Genomic DNA, 19,387 nt, shown 5'->3' with positions numbered 1-19,387 from the left:
TAGCTACAGTGCATGATAATAACAGCATGCTGCACACGACGCTGGATTCCTGAATGTGTAAAAGCTGTAATTATCTGAAAGAAAAGAACAATGCAAGGAGTGTTTCATTACCACTTTGTTTTAGGATCGAGTAGTCAGAGTGTGCCTGTGCTGAAGCTGGTGAGAACTTTTTCACTTCTTCAGAAACAAAACGCAGCCAAGTGCCTCAGCTGCATGTGACTACTTTGTCCTTTAGCAGCTGATCTCCTGGGGTTTATATTAACTTTCACATTCACTTCCTCCTTGTAGAATAGCTGTATAACATTGGTTACACATTCGTCTACACAGAATATGGGCCTCGACAGTCTTCAACACAACAATCACTGACTATCACCTTCATGTCAGTTGGCTATTTATCTAAACATGCAATACTACTGTAGAGTTAGGTCTAGCTATGGGTACAAAAATGTAAGTGTTTCTTCTCTTTAGCTGGTCTGTAATCCTCAACTACTTCTAATTTACAATGTACTAAATAGACTGCAGTAAATGAACAGTGAATGTAGTGGCCTTTGTGGTAGCAAAGAAAGCTTATCCATGTAAAAGTGTCTAATTCATATTTTGACTGATTGATTGTATTGTTACTCTTACAGGAGTCCAAAGGCCCTTACAAATGTGTCAAATGAAAACAGGATTTATATCAGCCTACAATCAGCAACCTGCATATAAACTTGATCGATAGTGTGTAAACACTAGGTTACAAGCCTGATCCCCACAACACCCACAGAGCCTGCCAAAACAGATAAAGATACAGTGTCTCCTTGAGCAAAACAATGAAGCCTTTTCTGTTCAGTCACTGCTGTGAAGAAGATAATCAGGCTTGAAAAGAAAATGGTTATTTGTGCCATTAACGGTTTCAGCAGTTGCAGTTTAGTGTGCATGTTATCGCAGTTTTCACAAGGGTGTCTTGAGAAGATGAGGATTTCCCTGCCGATCTAAACAAAATTTCACTTTTTTTCATTCTTTTTAAGAAAAAGAGAGAATACACGTAAAGATCACCATCTTATAATCCACATGCAAATGTTACGCACATATGCACTTATGCAGTTATCCTAATCCTATCCAGTCCTATCCAGGTTGCATTAATCCACTAGGGGCCCCCTTGTCACCCTTTCAACCCTGTTTCTCCCCCTTTCTGTGAATTGTGTAAGCATAAGTCAGAAATTAGTATTTATTATGTGGTAACTTGATCAAGCACATTTTGAGGGAATATGCATAATACTGTATAAGTGCAATTTAAACTGAAATAATAAAGGCTTTAAGACAAGATTTGAGGCCCATCTACAAGAGGAACCTCAAATCAAGATTATATAACAATGCAGGTGTCAGTTTAAAGCCCTAATCATTCCAGTTTGTCTTGTGCTTAAGCGTTAAAAATGGTATTACCAAACAAATGTTCAATTAATCAGATTTTCGAACACTAATCGCCATATGGTGAACCGGGAGCCTCCGGGCCCCCTTTTAGGGTCTTAGGGCAGCTGCTCATTTTGCCCAGATGGCAAACCAACCTTGGTCCCATCCACAGCAAAAGTCAATGTCTTTAAAATGCCTCATGAATGAGAAGCAGGTGCAAAACCAGTTCATCCATCTTTGATATAAGAATGTTTGTGACTGGCTCTGGAACTACGCTCTCCCTGTTACGACAACAACAACAACTACTAATGCCTCTACTGCTCCTACTACTTTAAAAATGATATTGATTTTTCTGCTAACAGTGATGATGGGACTACAATTACCACTGGTTGGATGTAGCGAAGTGCATGCACGTGTTCTTGGGTATTTTACTTGAGTTTCATCTCATGCAACTTTAAACTTCTACTCTGCTACAATTCAGAGAGAAATACTGCATTGTACTTTTTAGCCCAGGACATTCATGTGACAATACTAATTACTTGGTGGAAGAGATACAAAACGACTACAACCATGCCGCCTCTTTTTTTTTTTTAAAGCTTTATTAACAACATGAACATAACATTTTACAACCATTATGGCATTGTGAAAATAAGTGCATAGATTTATTGACGAGAGGCAGCACAAAATAAAAGTGCAGTTCAAATAAATACATATAAATAAAAGTGAATAATGTCAATTAAAAAAAAAGAGGAATGAGTCCGCGGGCCTTTCTCCATAAAATGTAGGAATGAAAGGACCTGGCGAATGTCATGTTGATACCGAAAATCTGAGCACAGGTAACAATCAAATGGGGATGGTTGAGGGTTTCGTGCGTGCATGCGTGCCTGCGTGCGTAGGTTGCGTGTGTTTGTGCTTGTCGTCCTGCTGTAGCGGGACAGCCCACGCACAGCGGTCGCTATGGAGAGCAGGTCCCCGCGCCAGCCAGAGCGGGGAGGAGGACGGAGCGGAGAGGCAGCGCGGAGAGCGCACAGACACGCAGGGACCATGGAGAACACATCGCCGCGCAGAGGGACTTCGCCGTCCAGCGGACTACGACTTTTAACATCACTCCTCACCTTGTACGGACTCACCAGTGAGTTAACGGCTTCTCTGTCATTTTGCCTGCGCTACTTCTGAGGCCGCTGACAGAAGTTGCAGCTGAGCTGCCCGGAGTGTCCGCCGTTATTCGCCGATTCAAAACGCCGAAACCGGCTAGTCCTCGCTGTGTTGAAGGGGGCTGTGTTCCGCTCAAAGCCCGTTAGCTTTATTTGAGCTAACGGTTCTTGCCTGTGGACCATTATCTCCACATTACGTGTGTAGGAAAGTAGCTGTTTCTGGCTTCAGTTCACCGTTAGCTAAGCCTTGCCCGCTCCCTTTCTAACAATAGTTGACGTTAACTTGTGCTCTGCTGCTCACACACAAGCTAACACAACTGGATCTTCAGCCCCCAGTGACTCCACTCGGGACAGGAGGCAACTTAAAGCGCTGTGTTTGGTGGTAATTATGCGCACATTTTCTCGTCGGAGTTACTTCCAGTATGAAAAAAAATACTTCCAGTATGTCACACCATGACTTGGCTAACATTACTCAGGGAGTGTGGGGGGAATACCGGCTGGTTTCGCTCCCACTCAAATGGCTAAAGTCATTGAGAGGCAGCAGTTGTTCGAGGTGTCCAAATATAGAAACGAAATGAAATATTCTGGGTGTCACTTATGGTGAGCAAAGAGGAGCTCCTTTGTGAAGTTTGCCAAGTGGTTGGATACAGATGGGGGGGGGGGGGGGATAAACGTTATGTGATACAGGAGAGGAGAGGCAGCGCAGACTCCTCCGCTTTGGGCGTGAGGGGTGGTATGGGAAATGAAGACATACTTCAAGAGAGGCACTGCAGTCGCAGAGTCTCTGGAAGTATTGACCTGCAGCTGGGCTGTGTGCCAGCGAGAGCACCCTCCAGTCTGTATCCCGACCCGAGTCGTGAAGCTGGAGAGCTTGTCTGTGTCCCAGTCCTGAGCTGGGATCACAACTCATGGCCTGCAAAGACCAAAGAGTGGACAAGCACAGATGGACACTGAAGTAAATGCTGCACCATTTTTTTTTCTGAATGCGAGGCCTTTCAAATTTTTGCAAGTATGCCATGTTTAATAGTTTCTAAGAAAGTAAATAAAACTACTGTGATGATTGTTATGAATAGTCTTCAATCTTCAGTCTTTTGATTGATCGCTTTATTTCTTGGTCTACAAAACTTATATTCAAATATTCTCATCTGGCGATTTTTCCTAAAGAAAACGATTTGAAACATTTGATTATGAAAATGGTTGCAGATTAATTTTCGTTTATTAATTTATTTATTGACTGATTGATCAACTAATCTTTGGAGCTCTTTTTTAGTAAGTAAAGCTGAACCGGTACTGGATTGTTGAAGCTGATACTGATATATCGATATAAAACCATTTAAGATATTTGATAATGATGTGTTTTAAACTGTGATGAACTATGTAGTGGAGACACTTTCTTAATTACCTCAAACATATCTTCAGTATTAGTGCATTACAATTTCTTGTAACTCATCAGTGGGAAGATTTTCAGATAAGACATATCAGTGACAAGAATCTATCAGTTAATTTGTTGGCCTGGAAAATTCGTTAGTCAAGCTCTAATATGCAGTGACTCTGCTGCTGCCACTAGTGTCATCTCTGTCTTGCGCACACACACACTTGCAACACATACTTTTACAGAGTCTTCCTCATACCATACTTTTTCTGTCTCTAACCACAAAACACCGGTTAATAAATCAACACAGGGAACTGATAAACAACCCTCTACTGCAAACTAAGCTGATTAGCTTCCAAACATGTGCTACCCGTTGTTGTGTTTATGCAGGTTTTCAGTCCATCTAGTCACCTTGACAGCCAAATTAGCTGATTAATAACACACAGGACAAACCAGTCAGCGAAAAACTTAGTTTTGTTGTTGTGTTGTTGCCGTATCTGGAACAGAAACATGCCGTTTTTTGCCAGTTCTAACATAAGGTTAGAGCCCCTATGGTTAGGTACACTGTTGTGTGTTTAACATAACACAAGTGTGCAGTGGGACTTTGTGACATGGACAGCGTTGATGTCAGTTTCCTTGACTGTGTTATTATCAGATTCCCTGTAGTGTTGATGGGGTTGTGAGGCGGGGGTTCATCTGAGGCGTGGCTTCAGGCTGTGAGGTCTGTAATTGAAGACCATACTTTTGTGGTTTCTTTCCTTGGAGCCGCAGGAATCACAATCTAAATAAATAATGCAGTAATGGAGCCACCAAAATTACAGACTCATAACAGAAATAGATTTGAAAAAGCAGTGCACTGACTGAGCAGATTTGGTTCCACTTCTTAGAGGTCATTGTGCTTCATTGGTTAATAAATGACAGGTGCAGCCAAGAAAGTAGGTTTGTCTTTGAAAATGTAATCCAAATGGCTACAGCTTTGCCACCATAAGGCAGACCAGGTCATTACATAAGTTTTTGTTTGGGGGGGGGGGGGGGGGGGGGGGGGGGGTTACTTCATGCTCAGCTGATTATAGCTGTGGAGATACAGTTAGATACAGTTATGTGCCAACCTATCATAATGTTTTATCAAGCTATAAAATCTGCAGTCATAATAAATTTTACTTGATTCGCGTTATACTTTTACCCCTTTTTTCCAGTCAGTCACCTCCTAATGATGGTTGGTTATTCATGAATGTGACTTTGTAAAGTGGAGAGACTTGTGATATGCAGACTAAATATGTCGACAGATATAATGGTTATGTGCTATTGAAAATATATGCAAGAGAGGGCTTTAAAGCAAGGATTAGCATTTTGATACACATCTGTGGGTCCCAGCTGTTGCATCCCTCTGAACCTCTCATTTGATGTTAAATCTCAGTTGTGAAGCAGTCGACTGAAAACTCCCAATCACATTAAATACATGCACTGTTTTCTTTTTGAAGGAAGGCCATCAGCAGATGAGTGTGCTACTTTGTTGTGGGATATGGAGGCCGTGTGTGGGGTGTGTGGTCACCAGCTTCTGTTGACTCCACCCTTTGGTTCCTCTTCCTCAACAGATGTGACTGACTGTCAGAGGCTATGAATGGTACGTTGCTCTCTGGTGGTCTATTAGTAATTTTATAGCAGTGACCTCCAGACAGCAATGTCTGTGACACTGCAGTAAGTTGTTGATTACCTTAAGCCAACTGCTTCCATAAGAATGAGCGTCAGTGATTTGTACATTTAGCAACCAACCTGAATTTACCTGATTAAAGATAAGTTAAAGAGGTTGGTGCATTGATAAAATAAAATGCAACAAAGTTCACTGGAAAAAGACTGAGTGAATCAGTCATAATGCTCTGCACATTAATACATGAAATGAACGTAAATGGCATTAGGGATGCAACTAATGCTTTGTCTAAAAAGTGCCAGAAAATGGTGAAAAGTGCCCATTATGTTTTGTAAAACATATTCAAATGGCTGTTTTATTAGACAAACAGTATAAAAGGCCAAAATAAATAAAATATATAAGACAAAGTAAAAAGCTGCAAATTCTCACAAGCGATTAGTTTTTTCAATTTGAAATGTCATATTTGCGTCCTGTTTTTTTCATTCTGTTTTTCCCACCATTTGAAGTTTGAGTGGTTCTCTTGTAATTACATCATCTGATTGGGCCCAGTGCCTCGACAATGGTCTCATGGCACTTGACTGGAGAATTAGTGGCACCTACTGCTCATTTCAACAACTAACTTCTAATACTGGCATAACAGTAGTGGATGGAGAAGCACACAAATTAACATCTCCTTTTGCTGATTTTCTGAATATTCTGTCAAAATTTGCGTTACCTCTGGACGGAAACCTGACTTGCGACACCTTATAAAAGGAGCTCTATACATCTCTTCCTTGTATACTTCCATATGCAAGTTAGTCTAGTTGGTCTCTTACCCCTGTTGCATATTCTGAATGTTGACAGGACATTATTTTTTCTTGGCTCTAGGAAAGTTCCTTCACAGGTAAAAAATACAATACAGCAAGTTATAATTGCCCCTTTTTGCAGTTTGACATGTCCTCTCAACAGTTTTAGACAGACATCTTTGGCTAAGAGGCATAATGCCATGCACCCAGGAATAACCATTGTTAGTGGTATGCCTAGAGGGATAAGGCTGTATATTTTTCTTATTGTCAGCAAATCCCATGAAAAAAACAAATCAACAGTGAATGCATCCTGTTAACAAGTAGTGTCTATGTCGCAAAAGCCTTATATGGCTTATTCCTCTATTGTCCAAAAAATATACATCAATGAGCCACACCGTTGCTGTGGGTGTCATGTACCTGTGTCATGTCACGATTGCATAATTTTAGTAGTCAGTACCGATACCACTGAAAATTCCATAAATCAGTACCAAATTCAAGACCACAGAAAAGAAATAGAAAACCGCAGAGGCTGCTGCACACACATGCACATGAGTGTGTGTGCATGCATGAACACACACACTCATGCACACACATACACACACACCACCATATAGTCAGTGTACAAGCAGTAGTTTGAACTGACAAACAAGAAGACAGATGTGAAAATATTCATTGAAAAAGTCAGTGTTATATTTTAACAGATGAAACGATGATGACTACATTCTGCTAATGTGGAGAGCAACCAGCTCACAATATGCACTGTCGCAACGTTAACCTAAACAAGCTAACGTTAGCCATTGTGAATATTTTGTGTTGAGCGTTTATACAACAGATGCCAGCTGCTGCAATTCACAAACAGAAACTGTACTATTTCAGGACGTGAACATTTTAATAACTTGTTGTTAGAATAAAGTTAACAACTGAAACTCACTCTGTATACAGATCTGTCTTTGAGCTGCTTGGACAAGTTCGAGGTGTTTCCTCCTGTGGCACCATTGGCACACTGGCTTTTGGCCGTCTATAACTTGTCCCTGCAGATCCTTGTCACATACAAAATATATCCATACACCAGTCAAAATGTTTTTGTTTTTTTTCCAGCGGCGGATCTGTTGCTGCATCTGCACTTGCTGCTGTCATTCCACGTGTTGTTGTTATTGTTAGCTGTTCCTGCCTTCTACACCCCTTGAGTTTGATGTCAGACTAGGACACACTTGTAGTGTTATCATACTGCTCTTGAGAGTCATGGAAGAATCACATCTCTAGTATCTATAACATCTATGGTACCTTCAGTAACTACGGCACTGTAGAGAAAAGAGTATCGTCACATTTCCAGAATTTTGGCAGCGACTTGGTACCAAAGTTCTCGTGACATTCCTAGTATCTGCACTTTCATGAATACGGCCACTGTAAGTTATTTTGAGTCAATCCCACATAGACAATGCTGGAGCCATAAATACTAGCTAGCTTACCAAATGTGAGGTAATACTCACCAACAATTATACTGCACATGTTTGCTAAAAACTACAGTGCCCAATTGTCTTAGGAAATAACTTTTAAATGAAACTTTATATTTGTGACCCAGCTTTGAAAGATTCACAGCTTCTGATGAACGAATGGCCTTAGGGCTGAGTGCCACAGACAGGGTAGGGAAGTTGGAAAGCATCAAGAGGCAGTTTTAGGCATTGGTGAATATGGACTTTCCATGAGCACAAATGACACAAATATACAATCATGCCAGCCTCAACATTTGACCCGGCTGCCTGGTTTTGTGAGCCAATCACAATGCTTCTGATGGCATTCATTGTTTTGTGTCTACTTCCTCCCCAGACCAACATGGGGAGTTACCAGTCATTAGGACCACAGTGCATGGGTAATTAGCCATTCAAAATTTAGAGGAAAGGGGCAAAATGCAAGAAAATGAATGTAAAATGCTAATATTAGCAGTGGTATTTTTCACAGTGTTTTAGCTGATATGTCTGGTCTACTGAATAAATCTTGGATAGACAGGAATCGACTGTTTCATTCACTGAGTCATAGGAAACTGTGCTGTATAAATGGCTTCCAGATATTTCCATGGTTAATTACCTCCTGTGAATGAACAGAGAGAAACATTTTAAACCGTTTTTTGCCTGCTGTTTTCAGGAGAGAGGGTTTTTCCCTGAAAGAGCAGATCACAGTATGCAACTGAGGTTCGGGTCACTCGGATACACTGTGGCTTCACAGTCCATATTAAAGAGGTATACACACAGGATGTCAGCAGTTGAATCCCCCAGGAGAGGAGTGCCGGGGTTATGGGAAACAGGTGTGGCTGCTTTTCACCACTCAGTCTTATTTGTTTCACTCATTCAGCTGCTGGGTGGTTATGATGTTTGGGATGAGCACACAGTCAGTTGTATACACTGACACACACCCCTACCACCCAGGTGGGAGATTATTAACACCCACTAGTCAAATACTGGGCAGTGCTGACTGTAGAGAGTAAACTATCTGAAGTGTTGTCTCATCTGGTGGTACACAAAGAACGGTGACTTACAGTATACTATAGCAGATGAGAGGAATCTCTTGTTTTTATCACACCTGCTGCTTGGATCCCTCATCTGTCCTCTATAAAGTCAGTATTACACCCTCCTACATCCCAGTTTTAAGTTTTCTAGCACACTGTTTGTCTAGCATCCAAACCTGTGATGTGTATCTTGAGAGTGGAAATTGACATTTGGCTCAGGATATCTGGACAATTTCAGCAAAGTCAATCATCCACAGTTCTGGCTTTTGTTGAAAACACTATTAATTCTCCTCCTGCAAAGCTGATCTTGTCTTCTCTAGCTGTGAAGCAAAACCTCTGTTATGACTTATCAACGAATACTGATAATCTAAACCATTTGGCTGTGAAATACAAGTGAATTAAGCAGTCAAAATACAGACAGTATTGGACTTGAGCTCACACGTCCAGAACCATAAGTGCGCAGGAAATGTTCACTGCATGAATTATTTACAATAATGGACTTGCCATGAGTTACAGACCAAAATTGTTTCTTGTAGTAGTATTACTACATTTCAGTCGGGAAGGCTCACATCATTTAAAGTAGACTGTTCTGCCAGTAACAAAGGGAACCAGATATGATGAGTTTTTATTATTTTATTAGAACTTCTGTCTAGGTTTTCTCAGTTTTAGCATACACCCTCTGCCCCCATTGTGTGTCGGATAACATCACACGCAGGGAAAGAAAGCCCTGTCCCCTAACTCAGCAGCTGAGCAGCCCTGGTCCTTGATGCAGGTATGTTGCAGTAATGGCTTGAATAGGGTTTTGTTCAACTGAATCCCCGCTGGCATTCAGCCAAATTATTCTGTATTCCCCTGCCTTCGCTGCTACACTGCCCATGTCCACCTTACATCCTTAAACTGAAGTTTCCATGCTTCTATTTTAGTTGTGATGTTGATTTTCAGACAGACTGTAAAGCTGAATATGTTTCCCTTCTCTGATTTAAGCTGTAGCAAAGATGACTAAATAGACTTCAGGTTGTGTTACTGTTTAGTATTAATGAAGGAAGGTGAAACATATGTGTCTACTGTCTTTCTTTGACAGTTAAGCTGTTCTGTTACACAAGGGAAGAGTCATAGATTACTGCTCACATCTGACAAACATGATTGTTCAATGTGGTTGCTACTTGCCTTGCAAAAGGGATTACAACAATACAAGTGGCCAGTTCTATTTAGGGCTTAAAAACAATGTTGGAATGTTTTACAGATTGCATTACATTTTGAAGGCATAATTACACTATAACCCAGAGCTGTTAGCTTGACAATAAATAGCATCCTACTGCCTTTATGTACTCAAAATATTTGTCTTTTACATCCAAGTGAGCTGTATATTATGGGAACACTATGTCAAATCAGGCGTGTGACCCGAGTCCAAGAAAAAATACACTTTGATGTTGCCTTACTGACTTTTTCTTTTAGATTTTTCTTTTTACTCTATATTAACTTTACATGTGTCAGAGGGGTGGACCTCTAATTTTTGGCTAGTAGGAATGGCTTATATGTGGATTTTGTAAACATGTCTCTTTGAATTAACTCTAACTCTGCTTTAGTCAGCCTATTTTTTTAACCATGTGTCACAAGTGACCCAGGCTTCTAAATCTCATTTTTCCTCACTGTTCAAAGTAGGTGATTGGTGGTTATCTGTTGCAGAAACAGGGTGACAGTATGTGCCGGGAAGAGTAGGTGTGCCGGGAAAATGAACTCACTCTGACCAGGATAATGCTGGTGAAATACCACACTGACCAAACTACTTATTGTTTTTATTGACCACTGGATACACAGTACGGTACAGAGGCAGGTTTCTGTTGGACTGCTTTACTTCCTCCTCAGCTCAAGAAAGTCCAAAGCAGCTTCCCCATCAATAGCCATCCTTTCCCAGAGACAATAATGTATTATTGAAGGGATCTGCAGTCACCTTTGACAAGGTTTGTGAACCAAAAAAAAAAAAAATGAAGTGGAAAGCTCTCATAATGAAAAACAACAAACCTGAATGCAGACTGAATTTAAAAATGTCAAGAGCCTTTAAACATGTTTGTTATTTGATTTATTATTTTAATCTTTAAATATTAAACATTGCCTGTAACCTGGAACAGTTTCCAGGCCTCATTGGAAGACCTAAATAAGATGAGGTTAAACATGCTGGACAGGTCTTGCACATAAAACAAAGTCTTTTAAGTTTTATTGTATCAATCAGAAGGTCTTTAAATATGTTTACAATTTTAGCTAAAAGTCAGTCATTTGCAGTCTGTTGTATTACACCAACAGGAAAAAAGTAAGGTTATACGCTCACCAGCCACTTTATTAGGTACACCATGCTAGCACCGGGTTGGACCCCCTTTTGTCATAAAGGGATGGACATGTTCAGCAACAAAACTCAGGTAGGCTGTGGTGTTTAAACAATGCTCAGTTTGTACTAAGGGGCCCAAAGTGTCCCAAGAAAATATCCCCCCACACCATTACACCACCACCACCAGCCTGAACCACCACCTCTGTTACACAAATACATAATACAAATGTTTGCACATTCACAGATAATACAAGCCCAGTGTGTGAAGCCTAAATGCAACATTGAGTATCATCATATAGATCCCATTAAAAAAAAAAAAAAAGAAAGAAAGAAAACTGTTGCTGGACTGTTGCTGATTGTTGGCAGAAATGGGCGTCATACAAGAAATCTAAAATTAGACAATCATGGGAATCATTTTAAAGAAAAACAGTCTAATTCCCTCTGGGGTCTCTGTGGCATGTGGGAAACTGCGTTTCTATTATGTCAGATTGGCCTAATGAAAGTACAGTAGTCCATTTAGACTTAGTCAAGGGCAGCGGAGTCTGTGATTAGTACAGAACCCATTCTTTCTTCTTGTGCAATTTTCAAGACTACTTTGGAGTGAAGGTGATGGTGGTGCAATCTCTATTAGCATCTACATGTCAGGGATGTGATACACTTTACCTCTAATTGAGTCCCTCACTGACTCCTGTTGTAGTCCCTACCCTTGAAAAAAAACCCTTAAAATTAACTTATTCACACAGCAGATTGAAAAATACCTTTCCTTTTGTGGATGGCTGTTTATAGCTTTTGTAAATTGTCATTTTAAAGTATAGTACATTTATAGTACATACAGTAAATTTTGTTACACAGTTTCTAACTGCACGGAAAAATAAAATCACTGCCCATCGAGTACATAGCATTGTGTGCCCACACTAAAATACCACAAACCGCCACAACAAACAATAACAAATCCCACACAATAAGGCAGGATGCTGTAGGAATGTTTGTGTTGCTTTTGTACACAGTGGCAGACATTGTCCTTCACAAGTCCTACAGCATAGCAATAGTTGACTCTGATTAGAGGTTGCAACCTATCCTGACACTCTGTATGTCAACAGTATCGATCTTTTTCTTTTAAGCACTGATCTTTAATCAAATGTGACTCAGATGAGAAGGGCAGAAGAGTCCACAATGCTATGGGGGAGCAAAAACAAAAAGGTTTTGAAGCGGACAGTGACATGTGAAAGAGGGCCCGCCTGCCCCTTTTTAAAGGCCTGTCAGTCTGTGTTTGTCTCCACCATGAATTAGCCCACTAAAAAAGTCTCACACCCTCACAGGATACAATGCTAGGAAGGAAGGGGGGTAGAATAGAGCTGGTGTAGGAACTAATGTTTTCTTCACACTGCATAAATATTCAGTACGATAAAGACATGCTATAAAACAGGCAATTCTCCACTTAACCTATCCTGTCTAACTGATCGAGACAGAGTTATAGGCTTCACAAAAATAAAGCAAAGGTCTGTTTGTTTTGTTTTTTTTGTTTTGTTAACACTTACCACCTCTTTAGAGAGTAACAGCACCAAACAAATGGCTCCACACTGCGTTTGCAGTTTCAAGGCACAGAAGACTCTTAGAAAATGTGGGGCCTAGTGGACAATTTAACAGTAAAATTCCCAACTGCTATTTCTAATTCCCTACTTTGACGGTTTTTGTTCATTTTCTACCCTCAAGGAATAGAGATCTGTCTTTAAATGGCTTTTATCAGGGTTTCATTGATTTATTTCCTTGTATTATATTTTTCCGTTGTCTACAAAGTGGGTTTGGATTGGGTTGGGAATAGTTGCACAGGAGACATTACTGGATGTGTCTCATAGTCATATGTTAATCCATATGCGGAGATTGGGTGCTTCGTGTGAGGTCAGCAGAGTGTGCCAGTGCAGTTTTCAAATCCATGTTAATGAACGTTTTTGAAATGTGACCCTTAATAATCAAATGGAAGTTTAATAGTCCACTAGTGTTGCCATTGGCTTATTGTAGACTAAGGGACCTCAGTGCCAGGAAGAAGTATAAATGACTGTGCTCGTTAAATAGTATGAAACACTGCCCTTTAGCCTGTGCCCACCTTCTACAAATACATATGAAAATTGCCAAAGCAGGAAAGTGGGTGGAGACTACGTGCGGTCTGGTGAATCCCAGGTTGCCCGCTAACAGGAGAATGACAGACATTGACCAGCCTCATGTTGATAGATGAGGTAACTAAAGTTACATTGTTATTATAGTATTGACTCAAGTCTAGTTATTATAGACTATAAATTATATTTTTGACTATATTTGACTCTCCAGTACTGTTACAGCGCTAAAACAAAGTGTGTTACTTACATTACAGGTATGCTAATTTTTAGGTGTACACCCAAAAAAGAGGTAGAATAAACTGACTAGGCTCTGATGGTCTGACCTTGGGCTTTTAGCAATGTTGCCCTGTTCCCAAATCTTTGTAGTTACTTTGGTGAGAATGTGTGCTATCATAACCAAAAGTATGGGAAAAAAAGAGTAATGTTAAAAAAAACTGGAATTGAAATGAGCTAAATGCTGTACTTCTGCTGACTGAACTGTCAGCTTACAGAGATTGAATCATTAGAAATGCAAAAACTATAAAGTCTGCACAAATTAACCGTCCCGTCTTTGTTGTGCATACTGTACATGTATTTGTACCAGTAGTTTTAGTGTTGAGTTTGACCCGGTTCAATAGCAAACATGGTGGTATGAACCTTTCTGTAAGACTGCCATTGCTTGTCTAGCACTAATATGAGTCGGTAAAAATGGTTGACCCAGCCCAGTTACATTTTTATGTCCTTACACAATTCACACTCTCATTGAAGCCATTTCTTCTGTCCATCTCACTCCTGTACTACTTCTCAATAACTGCCCTATTTCTTGTTTTGTGTCCTTATTCATCCTCTGCTAAACTCAGTTTCCTCTTGCTTTAGTCCTAAACCACACTCCCTGCTGCACGGATCTCATGTCTGCATTCTTCTCCTGTGAGGTCTTCAGATCAGTCCCTCATGAGTGCTGTTTGACATGATAATCTATGCATGGAGTTTGTCTACATGAACATGACATATTGTCTATTTTGTTGCAGCTTGTGAATGTTTCTAGCCTTGGATCACTCGTCTCACACGGTTCTTACATGCACTGTAGGCTTCATTGCGAGGCTCACTCTAGCCAGGAGACAGCTTCCTCTAGGGAGGTCAGGGCTGGAGCTAGGTCTGGTCTGGGTAGGTGGAGATTTTGGCTCATCAGGTGGCTGACGTGGAATGTTTGAGCTGGTTGCCAGGCAAAGAGGAAGGTTCTGATTTACCATTGCGTCTTTCGAGCAGCTTGTCACAATTAGTGATGTCAGGAGGGAAAGAAACAAATATGAAGCATTTCTTCAAAGAGCAAGCATATCCTTCCCATGAGTTCATTCTTTCCTCGGGTTTCTCAAGGAAAAAGGGGCAAAAGTGCAGCCTGTTTCTCTGCGGTCAAATTAAGTTTTGCAGGCCAGAGTCCTTCCTGTTCTCTGGGGCAGGGTGTCAAATTTAAAGTTGACTAAAGGATTGCAAAGCATGAAAACAGTGACACTGCGTAAAGATGAGCAAAATGTAGTTTTTCTTGTGGATCCTTTTAAAACTCTGAACCTTATTCGTTTATATAACAAGATGGATAACTAGCAATGAGACCAGTGACAGTCCTGAGCTGTGCCTCAGTTCTGCAGCAGTACGCCTGTTTTCTTGATGAAACAACATGACAGCTTTGTTTAACGAACTGCTTACATTTCATTTGCCTGCAATATTTTCGATAATATTTCACGGTGCTCTAGTTTGCGAGCCCTGGCTTTGTTGTTCATGGTTGCAGTTAGCAGTGCCAAGTTTCCCCACTCTCCTCCTGGCTGTAGGTATCCCATGCAGAGGCCATCTGTCACTCCTCCCCTAATGGCAAGGGTGGAGTCCTCTTTAAACACATCCCCCCTTTCTCTCCTTCCTTTCCTACTTACTCCCAAATGCTTACTGTAAAACAAACAGAGCATAGTATGGATGGAGTCTAGTTTCTTTGTATGCTTTGACAGGCCTGAAAGCTGACACACTCAGATAGACAAACTACATACAGTAGCAGTTGGACTGTCGTGTCAGGTAGCTGCAGTATGTGCAGCATGTTAGGGAGAAGCCTGGTCTGAGACACGTGTCTGCATACATCAACACAATGTCACGCATGCCAAGCATGTTAGTTTACTACTCAGGCAACCAATGGGGCAGGATGAGATTTAACAGTTTGCTATCTATATTCATGTACCAGTTACAGATATATATTTGTAAACATTTATCTCACTGTTGAGATTTGTCACTGCAATATGATTTTGTTATATTGTGTCAAGCAAAACAACTGAGTTGCAATAGTAAGGTGACAACAAACAGCTGTTGTGTCAGCTCAGATGACTGTGGAGTAGAGACTGCAAAACCCACACGGCTCTGACCCTGATTCTCCCCCACACCAGCGCACCCAGAGGACTCTGGCAGACGCAATGCAAACACAGGGTAACACATGCTGTGCAAAGCACATTATTATAGCAGTGCAGGCTTGTTTTAGACCAGGTCATGATTCAAAGGTGGGACAGAGATGTAAACAGATCTTTAAATTATTGTGGAAAAATGGAATATTAACCCAAAGTGACCTTCCTAAGTATCTTTCCAAGTGGATGACAAATAAGGCAGCCCGAGTTAAGTACTTGAGGTTAATAGGTTAAAAGCCTAAATGCAGTGTAAGGCTGTATTTGATTAGTTTACACAGCAACACAAGAAACACAAGGAAAATATTTTGAAAATGTGGGTCAGCAGAGAAAAAAACAAACAGGAAAGCAGTTGTAACAGCACATGAAACTTCACAACACAATTCAACATACATTTAAGATTCAGCAGCCATTCAAACAAAATGCCTGACTCTTACACACATGGTAACACACTTATTACTTATTTTGGAAGAGAGAAACTCTCTCTCTGTGTAGTGTCTGTGTGTGTGTGTGTGTGTGTGTGTGTGTGTGTGTAATCACTAAAATTACAGGGGACGTAATGGAGCACGGGGAGCCTCAGCCTCCCTGGCTATATTCCTCACAAACCAAGATAGCATTGCTGTGGCTTACCACTCAAATTCATGCCAAAGACTCAAAATACCAGCCAGTGGACCACTTTTATAAGCTTTACTCCATACACATCCGAGACATGGTACAAAGTGGAAATTTATGGCTCCCAAATATAGCTTACTCTGACTGCAATTGTGTCAAGAAAACTGGGATTTACTGTTTTGAATATTTTGAATGAAGTCACCTTTTTACATTTTAACTATAAAACAAACATTTTTACAAGGTTTAATATGGATCTACTCTACAATTCAGTTTTGACCACTGTTGTAAATCTTTGTACAGCCTCTTAAAAAGGTTTAAGCATACATTTTTCTATCAATGACGCTTTTCTGTGATTATGCTTGCAAAAAAACTGAGACTTTGATAGATTTTTTTCCATTGAGAGCATTATCCTTGACTTTTAATTTAGAATTTATTAAAGGTTAAGATACTTTAATTCCCACAAGTTAGTGTTTTTTTTTTTTTGTTTACCGTATTTTCCGGACTATAAGGCGCACTTAAAAGCCTTTAATTTTCTCAAAATACGACATTGCGCCTTATAATCCGGAGCGCCTTATATATGGATTAATTCTGGTTGTGCTTACTGACCTCGAAGCGATTTTGTGTGGTACACGGCGCTCACGGCGCTCTGTCAAAATGTTTTAGTACGACTTTGGTAAACTACAAAGCCGCACCGCTTGCAGCATTACGGCTACCGTAGTCAGGAGCGTCGCGGAGTAATACATACTGTGCTTCACCATAATATTACAGTGTGTGTGTGTATAAGGACCTATAAGGAGTTATTGTGAATACGCTAACGTTTGATTTAGCGGTATCAGACTGTGCTTTTTTTTACGTGTTACAACTGAAAAGGTTGGGAGTTATTGTGAACGCGTTTAATAAAGTTTGACTGACTTATCTGACTGTTTTGTTTCGCTTAATGCGCCTTATAGTCCGGTGCGCTTTATATATGAAAAAAGTTCGAAAATAGACCATTCATTGACAGTGCGCCTTATAATCCAGTGCGCCCTATAGTGCGGAAAATACGGTAGTTTTTTTGTCATAAACCAGTACCACGTCTATCAACTGTGACATAGAGATCACTTTACATAGATTACATACAGCTCACTTATCATGGCCACAGAATCACACCTCCTTCAGTAATTTATTATGTTTTTAAAGTTAAAATATTCTTAACAGAAAAAAATGATCTTGTCTTGACTTACAGAACCTCAACAAATTGTAGCGTTCAAAATGGCCATTAAGAAAAGTTTACATGTTGCATTTGTGTAAAATAAGTCATTCAAAAAAACAAAAAAAAAGCAACCTGCGGTGGGCTTCAAGTCAAATTAAGGGCCCCATAAAAAGAGGGAATAAAACCATTAAACTGCTTCTTTTGTTTCATCTCCTTCCAGAGTTTTTTTTTTTTTTCATTCCTGCTTACAATGTGCTCTGATAATTAGCAAGAGGGACAATCTGAGTGTCCTGCGGTGCAAGTGTGTTGCTTATTAAGAGGGAAACCAGAGCACTCAGAGTAACCCAGATGAAGTCTGGTGTCTTTTTCGACCCCAGGAAAAACAGGTCTTAAACAAATGATGGCTTTTAATGTGACCATGGAAGGATAAGTAACACTGATGATGGGAGAGGAGGAAGAATGTATGATATAGTGTACTGCAGTTTGTAGAAAGCTAATCAAGTCAAGCTGCTCTTTTTGACATATGAATCAAAATTTAAAGTGGCAGTAAGGAAAAACTGTACTGTTGTTGGCCCATTATGGATTCAATTGCTCTAGATCGCACTATTAACACCAGAACACACAGGTGGCAGCAGCACATGCCCAGAAAGTCACAACTTTCATTTCTCGTGTAATCTCACATGCCAGTGTGGGTGAGATGTGTCTCATTGCAGGTATATGCACTATGCCACATCAGTATATGCTGATGTCCTATTTCCCAGTGTTAACACTGGTCAGTACTGAAGAAAACAGCAATTTTCTCCCTATTCATTCCCTGGATTGGTATATCTCAGCTGCTGTACTTTGAATTCTACTTTTGTCTGGGGATAGCACACATTCTGTGGTGTTACAGCTGTCACAATGGACAAGGAAAAACTTACTGTGACAAATTCAATCTAGATTTCAATTCACAGACCATTTTCTTCCACTACTAGACACCATAGAAGAAAAATTGTAATCTATTAATCCAATTAGGTGACACTTGCATGAGAAATCCAGTTTTCCAATTTGATTATCGTCGAAACAATCGTGTTGCTGTCTGAGTCTCTGAAACGTCCTTCTTTCTCAGCAGGTGTGAGCAGTAACCACGTGATTGTTCCTGAGAGAGTGAATGCAGTGCTGGGGAAGAACATCACGCTGGGCTGCAGAATAGAGGTGGGCTCCAACCTCAGTCTCACACAGATCTCCTGGGAACGTCGTCTTCCCTCAGGCACCATTACCTTGGCAGTGTTCAACCCCAAGTATGGAACCTCATTCTCTCAAGAATATGCCCAGCGCGTCTCATTTGTTTCCCCTTCGATTCAAGATGCCACCATTACCCTTAAAGAAGTTGGCTTTACAGATATCGGGTCCTACACCTGCAAAGTGGCAACGTTTCCTCTGGGCAATACACAAGCATCAACCTTCGTCAATGTATTAGGTAACGTAGAGCTCTCTCACGTCCATCTTCACTGTGTGCATTGTTTCTTCATGCTGTTCTTAAATCTCAATTTTCAAAGGCCAGAGTTGTTGGTTGTGATTAAGCAAAGTTTAGGTAACCACTAAGTGTTTACCCTGGGGGAATGAACTTTTCCCTAAAGCCACCTGACCTTTTAAAATGACTATCTGGACAGAGGCCATGTAGATTTAAATTCCTGCAGGAATCTGCTGCAGAGGCGGCTGTCATGTGGTCCCACTCATCTCACTCACTGCAGTGTTACTTGCTGTGAAAAAGTGCTACGTCAGGTTGAAATACCCAGCACTATATTAGTACTTTTTAGAAATGTTCTTTTACCGAGTCTCCATAAGATCTGCTATAAGGCCACTTACATGCTACATGTAAGACACACGCAGAGTATAAACACT

At 40.5% G+C, this 19,387-nt stretch overlaps 1 protein-coding gene across 3 annotated transcripts in view; it reads left to right on the top strand.

Moving 5' to 3' along the window:
- Positions 1 to 2,001: 2,001 nt before the first annotated feature.
- nectin3a (nectin cell adhesion molecule 3a) overlaps positions 2,002 to 19,387 on the top strand; it is a 32,020-nt gene continuing 14,634 nt past the window's right edge. Inside the window, exons 1-2 of one of the 3 annotated variants that reach the window (XM_071496545.1) lie at positions 2,002 to 2,521; positions 18,615 to 18,962. In XM_071496545.1, coding sequence (XP_071352646.1) covers positions 2,347 to 2,521; positions 18,615 to 18,962 — 523 coding nt within the window. In that variant the 5' untranslated portion in view covers positions 2,002 to 2,346. Of the gene's footprint in view, positions 2,522 to 4,982; positions 5,540 to 18,611; positions 18,963 to 19,387 lie in introns of those variants that run through there. The other 2 variants (XM_071496544.1, XM_071496546.1) reach the window with 2 other exon arrangements.

This window comes from Trachinotus anak, unplaced genomic scaffold (genome assembly GCF_046630095.1).
Source record: "Trachinotus anak isolate AG129_WGS33_773 ecotype Australia unplaced genomic scaffold, CSIRO_AGI_Tana_v1 ptg000014l, whole genome shotgun sequence".
Classification (NCBI taxonomy): domain Eukaryota; kingdom Metazoa; phylum Chordata; class Actinopteri; order Carangiformes; family Carangidae; genus Trachinotus; species Trachinotus anak.
Note: the sequence above shows the minus strand (reverse complement) of the source record. Positions and strands in the feature narration are given on the sequence as shown.